At 35.6% G+C, this 14,430-nt stretch overlaps 1 protein-coding gene across 4 annotated transcripts in view; it reads left to right on the top strand.

Moving 5' to 3' along the window:
- Window positions 1–14,430, top strand: part of PRKN (parkin RBR E3 ubiquitin protein ligase) — a 779,628-nt gene that overhangs the window by 651,755 nt on the left and 113,443 nt on the right. The window contains exons 9-10 of one of the 4 annotated variants that reach the window (XM_084514659.1): window positions 3,955–4,104; window positions 5,337–5,544. In XM_084514659.1, coding sequence (XP_084370785.1) covers window positions 3,955–4,104; window positions 5,337–5,396 — 210 coding nt within the window. In that variant the 3' untranslated portion in view covers window positions 5,397–5,544. Of the gene's footprint in view, window positions 1–3,954; window positions 4,105–4,425; window positions 4,565–4,627; window positions 5,300–5,336; window positions 5,545–14,430 lie in introns of those variants that run through there. The other 3 variants (XM_084514660.1, XM_084514658.1, XM_084514657.1) reach the window with 3 other exon arrangements.

Raw genomic sequence — 14,430 nt, forward strand, 5'->3', positions numbered from 1 at the left:
ATGAGTGCATCTCTAACTAGGGGGCACATTGCTAACAATTGAGTAACATGTAACGTGAAACATTTGGAATGTACAGAAGAGTTAGGTTAATCTTCCAATGACAGCTCTTTAAGTATAATATATCTAGCGTAAGTTAGCTGTCTCAGCTTCAACTATAGCATTTCCACAGGTAATTCAACCCACTTACCTTAGATTTTACATTTAAGTCAGGATAAATTCCATTCTTGGGATAACTGTCTCTTCACAATCAATGTATTTGGAGCCTATGTGAGTTGTTTAGGTTAGATGTTTAATTTTTGAAAAGAGAAAATTATGTGAAGTGATTTGCAGTCTAACCTACTTACGTACCTAATCTTTGATTTTAAAAATAGTTTGGCCCAGTGGCTTAGGATCAGAATTATTGGTACTGAAGTACCTGTTGTGGTGGTCACCTAACATCAGGCATCAACATCTAGAAAACAGTCTGAGCTCTCTTTAGAGTTAATACAACAATGCACTCTAGGGATCAGTTCTAATACTGTGGCATGCATCCAAAAGAGAAAAGATGAACTGCATCCTATTTTTGTCTCTGTTAAATGAGTCTAAACAACCTGTGCAACCATAGGCATCATCACTGCAGAAACTGAAACTAAATTAAGTGAATCCTACTTTCAATCTCTGGTTAAGAGTAAGATGCAAAGTAAACCAGTGGTGGTAGATTATCCTTAAGCACCTTATCCAGACATGATTGAGAGTACATCATGGACTCCAAAGACGTTTAAGTGCTTTTGCAGATTGACTTGTTTTAAGCATGTTGATTGCATCAGTACCATGTGATATGTATAGCTGTGTTATATGAAAATGCCTCTAATAGGTATAATCTGACACTATATGAAAGTAGTTAATTAATAATTCATAAGTAAGTGTTTTGGTCATTTACAAACCGTTTATAAATGCACATTAATGTAAAGAGCATTTAGTTTCAGATTACAGAATACAGTGTATAAATCACCAAGTTATGTATGACAAAATGTGTATACATTTTGCTATTACCTGTTCTAGTTGACTGCTGAATTTTAACTGAGGTATTGTACATGCACAAGGAAAAAGGAAAATGACATCTTATGAACATATTTGGGCTTTGAAGGTTGGAAATCAGCTGGTAACTAGATATCAGGATGTGCAAATTCACTTAAATTATTTTTCATTTCTTCAAATTGATCCATTTGTTTGACAATTATATTGTAAATATCACTGTTGATAGTGCTGGAATTAGTTGAGATTAGCCCTGAGCTGAACCAGTAAAACATCACAATTTTCGGGCAGAATTCAACTGCTTTGTCCATGTTGCCAGTAAGGGCCATTTCCTTCCTAAAACTTGAGAAAAAAATTGAGATTGATTCTTACCTATCATCCATTTTTTGTGTATCAAAAGAAAAGGAAAGGTGTCCAAAGGAATCTATCCATGTCCTCTATTTTAGATTAGAGACTAGAAAGCATATTCTTTTTTTTCAGCTGATAATTTGTAATGGGAATGCTGACAGAATCACAGCCAGAGTGTCACTGGCATTTGCCTCCTTAAGGAGAAAGTGCTTGCAAACATCCAGCACAATGGAAGGCTGCTTCTTAACAGAATGATTGCCATCCTCACCTTCAGGTCCTGCCTGTGCCCTGAAGAAGAATTAAGTCAACAAATGCTTTCAGTGGATACTTTCAGTGCCAACCATATCTTCAGCATGGAGAAGAGGAGAAACCTTATTGTGCCCTTACAATACCTAAAGGGCGCCTACAGGAAAGCTGGAGAGGGACTCTGTTAGGGAGTGTAGTGACAAGACAAGAAGTAATGGCTTTAGACGAAAAGAGTGTAGATTTACATTAGATATAAGGATGAAATTCTTTACTTAGGAGATGGTGAGGCACTCAAACAGGCTGCCTAGAGCAGCTGTGGATGCCCCATCCCTGGAAGTGTTCAAGGCCAGGCTGGATGGGGCTTTTAGCAAACTGATGTAATGGGAGATGTCCCTGCCCATGGCAAGGCGCTTAGAACTGGATGGTGTGTAAGGTCCCTTCCAACCCAAACCATTCTGTGATTCTATATTTCTCTTCAAGGCCAGTGACATGTCTTGGAGCACTCAGCATATACTTAGTGCAAGGATCCCAAACGTTGCTGAAAATTGATAGACTCCAACAGTAAATATTTATTCCATTACTCCAGGTTTGAACATATTAATAATATAAAAGACTACCAGCTGACCTGTTGAGCCCTCACGTTCAAGGAGACTTTGCAGAGATGTCTCATACACTTCTCAAAATACTGGTATCTGCATGTTTTGAGATCTTTAATTCACAGTTTCTGACAGACATTCATATACTGAATGATGTTTTGAAGGCTTTCTCTCCCCTTGGATTTTGCTTTTCTTTTGAGAGGAAGTTTGTTTGGAGTTGTTTTTGGTTTTTTTTTTTAAAAGACAGACATGAATACTTTCAGTTTGATAAACATTTTTTTTTTTTCTGGGATGCAGCACTTCCACATCTATGTACTGTAGGGTTTTAAGTCATAGACTATTGTTTAAAATGGTGTAACAAGATATATTTTCAACATTTGCAGAAAAATCTTCTTAAATGCACACGTAAAATATGCCGTGGAGTCCTTGTCTCATAATTTAAAATCCTTTTTTATATGTTTTGTGTATGTGGTTTTGGTTCTGTTACTATTGGTTCTATTGCTATTTGATTCTATTACTTCAATTTTCTTTGGGGATTTCTTTGGAGAGGGGTGCAGGATGGAGAAGGTTTTTTTATATGTTATCCTAAAAAAAGGTAACAAGTGGATTTTCATGATTTTCATGAGCAACTGCAAGTTAAAAGTATATGAAGTACTGAATGCTGCTGTGTGTGCTGTAACATAGTTTGTTTTGTTCCTTTAGCACCATAAATTCATTCTGCTCTCAGACAAAATTCATGCTGCTCCCTTCTTCTTTGCCCTTTTTGATTTTCCTGTTTTCTTGGGGCTGTTTGAACCAAATGCTTTTATTTATTTCACCCTACACTAGGCCAGATTTATAGTAGAATCTGAAGCCTGCTTAGCAGTGGTTATATAGCCACTAGTGTGGAACTGCACCAGTGCAGAGCCCTACAGTGGATGTGATTTACATGTATGCAGCATGATTTGTACCAGTTCAGCTTATTTCAGTTTGAAAGCAGGGTAAGTTAGAACAGGGAAAGTTATTGCAATGCCATCAGTCATTTTAGAGCGGGCGTTTTTGTCACTGAGGATATGCTGGCATGTTATTCAATACTCCTGTATGTCAGTATCTCCATCATTAAAATTGAGACATTTCCATGGCTTTTTAGGCTATCAATATAGGACTAGATGAAAACTGCAAATCTAAGAAGGTTTCCTGGTAGACCCTGGGAAAAAAAAAAAAAAAAAAAAAAAACACAACTTACATTAAAATAAATGGATGTCAAGACGATCACTTTACCAATAAGTTTAATCAAATTTATTTTGAAATAGAAGTTGTCTGACCTATTTTTACAACTCTTTAGCTCAAAGACATTATATTGTGTGTTTTTGTGGTTTTCTTTTCAATGTGTATACAGCATTTATGCATATCTGTTGCTGAACTCTATTTATGATTTTTACATTAATTTCTGTATATCAGTATAAGAGCTTTTGACATTATTCACAGGAAAAATCTACTATTTTCTTAATTTTAGTATCACACAATTTTATGGTGGCTTAAAGGATAACTATGAATTAAAAAATGATGCATATGATGTGAGCTGGAGTGGAATGACACCCTATTTAGCGAATTGCAAAGTTTGAGATATTTGACAAATTGCTGGACTTAGGGTGTGTGACATTATGACAGCTGATTCTATTATATGGGATAGATTCAAGGTCCAAGTTTGTGGGTTTGGGGTTTTTTTTGCGTGCTGTCAGAAGTTTAACACCTGTCTGTTGTGTTGCAGTACAACCGCTACCAGCGCTATGGTGCAGAGGAGTGCGTTCTGCAGATGGGCGGTGTGCTGTGTCCAACTCCCGGCTGTGGAGCGGGTTTACTGCCTGAACCAGGAGTGAGGAAAATTGTATGTGAGACAGGAAATGGACTAGGCTGCGGGGTAAGACCATACATTTTTCTACTAGTTCTGTGGGAAAAAATATATATATATATTTTAGGATGTTAGAAAAAATGGGAAAAAAATGCTTTTTCCTTTTCCATCAGTGACTCTGAATTGCCCTTCATACTAGAGTGGGATGCTGTAGCTCAATAAACTATTGAAATATAGTACTATGGCTTAGGAAAGACTACTTCATCGTGCAGACTGTGTCCATTCCAGAATTATTTGCTTTAATTGGTTTAAGAAGCTGCTGAGTAGTTAGACTAAGAAATTAAATTGTGCAAATGACAATCCCAACGCACTTTGACTTTTTTCTCCTAGCACTCAGCAAAAATGAACAGGATCTTGAGCAAACCATTAGTTATTATATTAAAGGCACCCTTCTTCATATATAAGAAGAGAAAAAGGAGATAGAGAAAACGACCAGTCAGTGATACTGCAAGAGAATTGCTTATGTATTTTGGGATATATGATGAAAAGAAATATAGACTTTTTTTTTCTCATAAAAATTGCTTTCAAACAGGAAGGATGTGCAATTAATGGTGGATTTCTGGAAAATAAAAGCTGATGACACTTGAAAATGTTTTTGCTAAGAGGTCAAATCATATGGATCGGTGATTTTTTAGCGGTAGAAATAACAGGTACCTTACAAAAATCACACTGCAGGGAAAATAGAAATATGCAGAGAGAAATCTATATATGAAAGAGTGTACTAAATGTTAGGTCAGAGTGACTAACTGACGTTTGTACTAAGTGACTGTTTCTATGCTTGTTATTACCCAATTCTATGTAGGCTATAAGACAAGAGAAAATATCTGTATTTATGAAATATTATCATGCTCTTCCTGTTGTCTTTATTGTGGAAAATGCACTTTTTATTGCAGTTTTGATGTTCCCCAAACTGATATCACGAAAGAATAATTGTTTGCCGAACTAGGAAGTAGCAGTAACTTGTCTTCTATGAGTAGGTTAGCATCTGTCGACCTTGGTAAAACTTCCTGTCTGACCATGCAGTGGTACATGTAGAACAGAGAGCTCCCTGGACTCACTGAGAAGACATAGGGCAATAAAATAAAGCAGTAGGTGGGAAAGGAATAAGAAACAAGACTCAATAAACAAAAAGAAATGCTTCCAGATTAACCATTATGGATTGTTTAAAAATGATAAAATCACAAATATTTTTTACTGTGCTTTCTGCTTTGAAGTGATGAGAATCAAACTGTATTTTGCAGCTTCATTCATCATCATTTGGAATCTGCAAATGCTCTTTAAATAAATTTCACTTAGCATAAAGGATTGATGTATCGCCTGGCTTAGCAAAATGTTCTGTTTCTGTCTGTGGAAATCTGTGCTGTGCTTGCTGGTGACCAGATCTACAGCCTGGAGTTTAACCTCACCCTTTGTCTTGGATTATGTACTGCCTTGAACATTACAGGATAAAATGCTCTGAGGGCGAAATGGGAAGCAAGAGGCTGGTCTGTAAGCCAAATGTTGATAATAACAAGGCCATTCCTCAAAATCTGTAAGGGAATGGGGTGAAAAAGGTGTGTCCTTGTATCTTTCTTTGCCCCCTAACAAATGATAACTTTGAGTAAGATTCATGTCAGAAAAATTCCTATGATGAGGGTCCTTGCACTGCATGTCTTATGTCCCTGCCTCATGAAACTAATGTGTGTCTGTTCTCTCCAGTCAGAATTTGGCTACACAGATAAGGTATTTTTTTCAGCTATGGAATAAAAAGGTGAAAAAGAAGTCTAATGTATCTTTATGGTATCTAATAGGACAGAAATTGTTCTTAGTATTGCAAGTGACTACTTTTACTTTATGAGAAAGGTGGCGGAGATTGCTCCTTCCCTCAGGGGCTTCTGAGCCTGCTCAGGGTGAGAAAGTCACTGAAATACTGGAAGGTATCAGCCCAGAGGTGGGGACTGTGGCACATGGACATGAGCAAGGGAGAGAAAGGGACTACCATGGCATCACAGGGCAATAGCCAAGTCAGTTGCTGGTAAGAAAGAAGCTGATTGAATGTGAAGATAGGCCTGCAAGGACAAGACAATTAGGAAGCTGTCTATTTCCACTCCATCTTCCATAGTCACTTTGAGTGTTTTCTATTCAGAAAGTGATGAGGTTTTGTTTGTTCGTTTGTTTTGTTGTTGTTGTTTGTTTGTTTTGTTTTGCTTTGCTTTTTCTTTCCGGTCTTTACCGAATTGTTGTAGGAGAAATCCAGGGTCAGACACTTCAGAGCTCTGGGTTCCCTCACAAGTCTATGCAATGCTTTACAAGCTCAAAGAAAGGTCCAAGATGAAGAACATCCCTGTTGTCCATCCAAATAAAGGCAGCAAAAGATGCCTTCCAATATTTACCTATGTTGCTTAGGTTAGAGACAAGTTCCCGTTGAATCATCTAAGCAAATAAATAAGGAAGATGATGTGAATTTGGAGAACTTATATGAATGTCTATGTCGTCTTTTAAACTACACTTAGATAAGTAGAGTCTCTTTTTGGGTTTCTATCTTCAGGTTTTTTTTGAATTTCTATCTTCAGGTAACATTCAAAGAGGTGATGACTCACAGAAGAAGATAAATTAAACATCTATGGCCAGTTATTCACCTGAAAGCCCTCATAAAGAAGTATTGGTCTACTGCACAGAACAAACATCACTCAGGTCTGAATTGCAGCATAAGGGTATCTAACAACTGTCAAATAGATGAGGTTTTTGATTAACTGATGAGATGGATCAAAGGGGGGAGAAAAGATAGCTTTTCAAGAGAAAGTTGAGACAGTAAATGCTTTCAGAACTTTCAGGGGCTTTCAGAAACAATTTTAGAGAAGTAGAGGGAGAAGAAACCAGAGAGTAAGTTGGTCAACAAGGACTGAGGTAAGACAACTTTTTAATTATTCAGAGAGGAAGCTGCATGAAGCAGTCCCAAACAGGCAAGGACTGTTAACAGCTCTATAAAAGAACAAAAAAAATCAACAAGTGACTGAGCTAGACTAGGCTACAGACCTTCTGCCTTCCTCAGTTTTTCTGTGCTGTGTGAAATGAGGAATCAGAACCCCTTTATTCAAAATCACTGCTACCAATGTCCATGGAAAAAATAAATGTGTCTCCAAGACACATTAAGAGAGTACTCTTAATTTACTAAAAGTGCATTTATGAAAATTATAGATGGTGAATTTTGCTTTTTCTCAGGAAGTTTGGAAACATCAATATGGGGGGCACAGAAACAGCCTGGAAAATCCCCAGATAGAACTGTACCAAAAAGGTGAGGAAAAAGCTTTAAATTTAAGCATCCCTATATGTACCCTTTACAGTCAAGCACTATTCAGGCTTTCAGGCAAAGAAATAGAACAAGATTTATTTTGACTTGGAAGGTAAAATACAGAAATATTTTTAATGATTGTAAACAGTCTTCAGTCAAATCCATGTTGTGGTACCACTGACTGACCTCACTCTTGCCTTTTCATTTTTTTTCTATGTTTTTATCATTAGTCATAACCATATTAATTGGTTTACCAAGATATTACCTTTGTACACAGTTGTTCTACCCACATTACTATGCATCAGACCTATGTTACTAACTTTTATTGCTCAGATATAAAAGTTTGACATATTTAATACAAGAAAATAGCAACAAAATGTAGAAGACAGTACATATTGTACCAGCTGTCCTGGGTACAGGAAAAGCTGCAATAATCAAGGCATACAAAAGCTCTATGAATAAAACATTTTGACCTTGTTTTATTTTATACTGTGATATTATTTCCTACAAAGAAAAGTTTGGAGTTAAAAATAGGTTAGAGTGGAGCTTCAAGGAGGCTTATAATATTCACTTATTAAAAAGTATGCTTTGGAGTGTACACATACAGCTCATCTGTCCTGGGAAACTTTCACTGCTAATATCGTTTAGTGGAATGATAACTGAATAACATGTGATTGTATCTCGCCCTTGCTTTGCATTGGTATAAACATTTCACAGCATGTAATATCAGTCAACTGATCCAAGAAGAGATTCCCTTGTAATGAGGGATCTGAGACAGTGAAGATAGAGTCTCTGTCAGTCTTTCCCCTTTGACTTCATTCATTCCTAGCTTAGACTATATAAGCAAGAAGACAAATGTAGTTCTAGAGAGCCTCTGTGGTCTAATAATCCTTTGGTAGGAGACCTGACTCTTGATATTATGGACAGGTGATATAGTTCATGAGAGTCCTGAGAACACTCTAAACTATGCTAAGGTCTAGGATAGAATTTTGTTTTTAGGAACAAGCTGTCATCACTGATTTTTTGTGGCCCTTCATTTGGCTACCCTGAGCTGAAACTCCAATCTACAGATGAGCACTCAGCCTTAGTGGATTACATGTACAATGGTGAAGTTTTGTAGCCTTGCAAAGACAGCAAAAAAGTAGGGTTATTTCACCTCTTACATCATAATACTATATTACTTACACTAGATGTGTAAGGTTAGTGCAATTGAAGCATATCAAGATTTCACAAATGATGTATTCCGTCAGGTGGAACTTTGAATTTCAACAGGTGGACAAGTGGAATTTTAAAGCTGTAGACTGCAAGAGCTCCCTGAAAAAATTGATAGATATAGATACCACATCTTCCTTATTATACAGAATTCCTAGACCATTGTATTGCATAGGACAAAATCCCTAAGGCAATTTCACTCTTCCCAGCATTTTTTTCCCATTGATTTCATCTTGTATTCTTCTTTCATAGCTGAGGAAGCATATGTCAAAAGCAATTGCAGCGTATTTGTGGAATTAATGATTGTCTTTTCAGAAAACTTAATAAAATAGAAGACACTCTAAAATAGTTACATTGGAAGTGCAGTACACATTCCTGTTTTTTGCAAAGCTCTTTATTACAGTTCATTTTCTCCTGTTTGCATTTGGTAGCGTGCATTCTTCACCTTCAGTGATAACTGTATTAAGCATAATACTAAACATGTAGGCAAACCCTAAGTGGGAGAAAATATTTTGTTTTGAGGAGAGAAATCAGAATTATAAAAATTCCTAGAAAAAAATTCTCATTCATTTAGTTTTGATAATCCAAATGAGGATTTTGTTAGTTTTGATGTCCTTTTATCTCTCTGAGACAGTGCTTTTTATCTTAGTTGTTTGTTTCTTGATTGTAGAAATATGTGAGAGTGCTTAAACTTTTTCTGGGATGTGAACTAGTTTGGAAATGTTTTTTCAAAGTTATGTCATATATATGAAAGCATAGTTTGTAAAAGTTCCTCAATCTATAAGTGAAAAGTTGTTTCCCTATCTGCAAATTGTAAGTCTGTTGTAAAGTTTAACTCTAATGCAATATATTGTCATGATCAGGACACACCTTCTTAAAATATTCAAAATGTTTAAAAGTCTCACTAACCTAAAAGACTATCTGTAAACAGATAGAAGTGTTTGATTCAAGACATGTGCCTTTGCTTCTTCATTAGCAGCACCAGGAAAGTTTTGAATGTATGTAAAGAGAAAATAGACACCTTTTAAGATACCTCAAGATTTAAAGATAGTAAAAATGAGTAGTGGTAATTCAAGACAAACTTTGAAGATATTTGTTTTGTTTTGTAATTTTTATTACATTATATGTAATTTTATTATTTAATCAGATGAATAAAAGGTCATGGGTGAAGAAGGGCTGTGTGCAAAGCAATCAGAATTCTTGTCCGTTTTAAGATGGGAATGGCAGTGAATGCAGGAGCAGGAATAAGAGGCTCGGAGGTTTTGAAAAACAGAGGAATAATTCATAAAAGAAAAGACCACAAGACATTTGTGAAATGCTAAAATGGAAATAGGAGATAGCTGCTATCTAATACCTGCAGTAAAATTGCAGGTTTACTCTTTATTATTACATTTCAGGTATCTGTCCTGTTTCCATATGTCATTAATTTTTTGCTTTTAAGAAAATTCACTAGAAATGTATTACCATGTATAAGGTAATAGCTGAAGATATTGCTGAGATTAACAAAGTAACTCACAGCAGAGTGTTTCATAAGATCATATAGGGTGCTTTTTCAAGGGGAATGAAAATGAGACAGACATTTTCTATTATTGCTAAATGCTGAGTTGCTAGCATTGCACCATGAGCTCTAACCAGTAATCATGTATTGCTTTCTTCTATTGAGTGGGTGCTCTAGCGTTTAGAAAGTGGAATTCCATCTTGTTGACACATTATGCTTCAGTAGCTAAGCAAGTTGTTTCATTGCAGAAATATGACAGGCTTTTTCAGACCAACAAATTTTTTTTTATTTTTTTTTTCTGGTAATGTTTTATGTGGTTTAAAATAAAGTGTAAAGACATGCAACTTTTTAAGATGTTTTAATAAAACCTTTGCCTTGGAACATTGTACAATTAAAAAAGGAAATGGGTGTATTTCTTGCAGTGCTGCAATTCATTGATCTCATGAATGATATGAAGCTCAACTGTCAACACTGAGTGGATAAAACAATCTGGGGAATGCTTTCAATATTAGTAACATAGATCACATTGGTTCATAGGACTAGCAAAAGCAAAACAAATACTTTTTATAAAGAGAACAAATCAATTACTTGTGCTTGATTCAATAGGTAGAAGAATAAGCGTTTTTTTCTTTAGCTCCCAAATCATGGAGAACCAGCTGGTGAAACAGTGTTAGGAAACAACAGATGACTTTCTTCAGATTTAACTGACCTAGAATTGAAACATCATCAACTTAGTCTGCTAGATGTCTAGAATATTATAGGATGTGCCATACTAGGTGATCAAATTCTGAATACATTAATGTATGTAGGGTATTTCTTTTCCCTGATTTCTGCATCATGCAAGCATCTGGAAAATGGCTATTGTACATGGACATTGCATATTTTTTATTGACTGTGTAGTGTCTTCAGTGTGCCGGCTTGATTTATTATTCTGTGACTCGCCTAATACTTTACCATTTAAAATCTGTCATGTGGGGTCTGAGGAAGAAGAAGCAAGAAGGTAGACATGAGGTAGTTACCTCATAAGGGGATGGATACTGCTGGCCTTTGTATTCTAGCATGAGAACACATACAGCAGAATAGCATGGCATCTGAGTCAGGGAGATTGTATTAGAAAAAAAAAAAAGCAGGATAAAATCAAATTATTGCTGGTAATGATAAGTCAAAACTGGACACATGGACCTAGGACTAGAGGGGTAAAAACTGGTCCAAATGGATCTAAACCAGCTCAGACTGGGATTTGCAGACCAATGTTTTGCAAAAGAGGTATGGTTCCTGTTTTACCAATATGCCTGAAATAGGAATTAATTAAAACTCCAAGTATGTGAGCTTCATTTTATATTGAGGGCTGAGATAAAATATGAGTCAGATTTAAATCACATTGGAAGTTGCTTTTATGATTTATCAGCTAAGTTGTAGTCCTCATAAACTGTTAGATCAAACAGTCACCTGTAAAGATGCTAGGAACTTCAGCTAGGAGCTTAGAGATGCCAAACACTCAACTTAGTCCCTCACTCAATATTAAGATTCCAGAGCTGAAGTGGCCTTCAAATTTCTTCATCCATGGAAAGAAAAAAAAATACATCTTAAAATAGATGAAATGTGAAAATGTGTACAGGTTAAAATATCCACATTTTTTTGTAAATTGATTTCAGCACCTAGACTTGGAAAAACAGCTCCAAAAAAAGTGCATTGTCTAGTGGACTGTGATTTCAGTCTCTTGAGAACTGAAGTGCTCTTGTTTAATTAAAATAATTGGGCCCCATGTAGCAGTATCTGAGTGATAATTAATGGCTTATCATGCTCAAGAGATTATATGAGATGAACTCACAGTTCTGTCATGCCTTAAATACAATGGAGGTGTGTGACTGGAGAGGATATAGAACTACTTTTTCTCTCATTATTCCTGCCCTATTCAAAAGAGTGACTAGAAATATTTGTGACAGGCTGGGGACAGTGTTTTGTCATGTTGCCCATCAGGAAATGCACAGAAAAGAGCATTAGGATAGAAGGAGAAATAAACTCTTATTATAGAAATATCCTTTAAATTCTGCCCATGTGGGAAACTGAGCTTTGTCTTCTGACTTCATATTCCACTTACACCCAGACTAAGAATATTCTCCCTTTTATGACAGAGAGAAACACTTTTTACATGACAGAAAAGTATCTGTCAAGTATTTACCATCTTAAAGCAGCCTGTATTTCCTTCCACTAATGGATAAAAAATCCTAGTTATGACAGGCTAGCCCAAACCACAACAGGCAGCTGAGCTTTCCTGCTTACACAGTTTACATACTGACTACACTTTTGTAATAGATAAGGTGTATATGAATAAATTTGTAAATTAGGAGAACTAGGGATTAATGGAAGATTTGGTATGAAAAAAAAAAAAAAATCACTGAGTCACTGGAGTGGGAACAATGATGCAATCAGTAAAGACTGCTACTAGCAAGTGGCAGCCTCTAAAGGCAGGATCCTCATTGTATGAGAGGCTCATTTAAGCAATCTTCTAAAAACTTTCTGAATTTGAACAGGAAGCAGAAGCACAGACTGAATGCAGAAAATTCCTTATAAATGAAATGGAAAATAAATATGAATCAAAGTAAGCTTATTTATTGCCTTTCATATGAAGGCTTCCTGAGGCATTGTATTACTGCATTATTGTAAAATGCAAGAGCTGCTTAATCAATGAGAAATGATGGAATAAAAAGATAGGAGCCAAACAATAAGATCTTAGATTGGAATGAACCTCTTGACTGACTTAGCTTAGCTTTTTTTAAAAAAAAAAAAAAAAATCAAAATTCTTAATGCTAAAAAGAAAAATGTCCTTATGTCTTTGATGTAATTCTGCCCAATAGGACAACTCAAAGGTAAATCCAAAGGCTGGTGAAGTGAGCAGTTTATTTTCCCCAAAAAAGCATTGCTTTTTACAGCTTTTGTGGAACTTGTCTTCATTTCATTGAATGTCAGAGTGAAAATGCAAAATTGAGATTTGGGATTTAAGTCTGTTCTATGTAAGTACAAACATAGGAACACAGGAAAACGTGTCAATTTTGGATTCACAAGTAATGACACTTTTTTTTAATAAACATTTCATTATTATTTTTTTTTCTCCATTAGTTGATCAAAGAAATGTCCAAGGAATTTCTTTCTCAGCCTTGCCTTTAATTTCTGAAATATGTAAGTTCTCTGTTGGTCAGCCAGGCTCTTGGCTCATTCTTTTAATAGAACAGCATTTTTCAGGTAGAGGGCATAAAATGATTTCTTACTGAGACTATGAGACCCTTTGTGATGAAAAAAAAAAAAGAAAAAAAAAAGTCCACAAAATACATGGTACAAGCATATCATAGAGAGAGGCCATAGAAACTCTAGGGATATTAGGCATTAACACTGCACATCACAAGATCTTCTCTTTGAAGGCAGACAAGAAGTTGTCCACAGCTTTGCATTGCTCTTCTTGGGATTACAGCTATGCAGGATTTCATACTGGACCTTTAAGCGAAAGCTCCTTCAGACAACTTTTTGTAATTACAACAGTATCCCTGTGGAATAAAGCAAAGGTAATATTTGTCTTTTCACCACTACAAGGGAAATATTTATTTTCAGTACACCTATTGCACTATTTCCAGATACTGTATTGAACCCAGGCTGACTGGGCACTCCGTAACGCATACATTCCTTAAAGAGTAAGGGGGAAATAGCATTAAAAAGATTTAAAGATAAATAATTGGATTTATTTATAAAATCTAATTAAATGTAATACAGAAAATAAACATCCTTTACAATTATTAAGTAGAGAGGTTATTCTCTGTTCAACTTCCCTTATCACTACTATTTCAGAGTTATTCAATAATGAAGTCACATGCAAAACTTTATTATTTCCAAACCTTTTCAAAGAGCTAGAAAAGCCACCATTCCACAATCAAAGCTGATTTTGAAGTGCTGAAACAAAGCTGATTTTCAATTATCAGAGTCCAAAAAAATAGCATCTGAAAACTGTCTTGATTGCTGCAGAACTGCTGTCTTTTCATGTTGGATAACTCAAAACAAATAGATGATGCTTATGAAGCTTCAAACAAAAATCCACTTCTAACAAAGCATACGCATATAAAAAAAATCAGCCTGAAAAAGAATATCTAGGGAAAGTCGTAAGCTTGTGAAAGTGAGTTTAGAATAGAAGTGTAATCTCAACCTTAACAATGGTATTAAGGTCACTGAGCTGTAATAGAGGGAGTAAAGAAAACGTTGCAAAGTCAAAGACAAACTAAGAAAATAAAATAAAATGAAAATATAATGACCAAATAAAATAAAAGACATTCTTATACTGTAAAATACTAATATTCTTAATGAAAAG

This window comes from Aythya ferina (genome assembly GCF_964211825.1).
Source record: "Aythya ferina genome assembly, chromosome: 3".
NCBI lineage: Eukaryota > Metazoa > Chordata > Aves > Anseriformes > Anatidae > Aythya > Aythya ferina.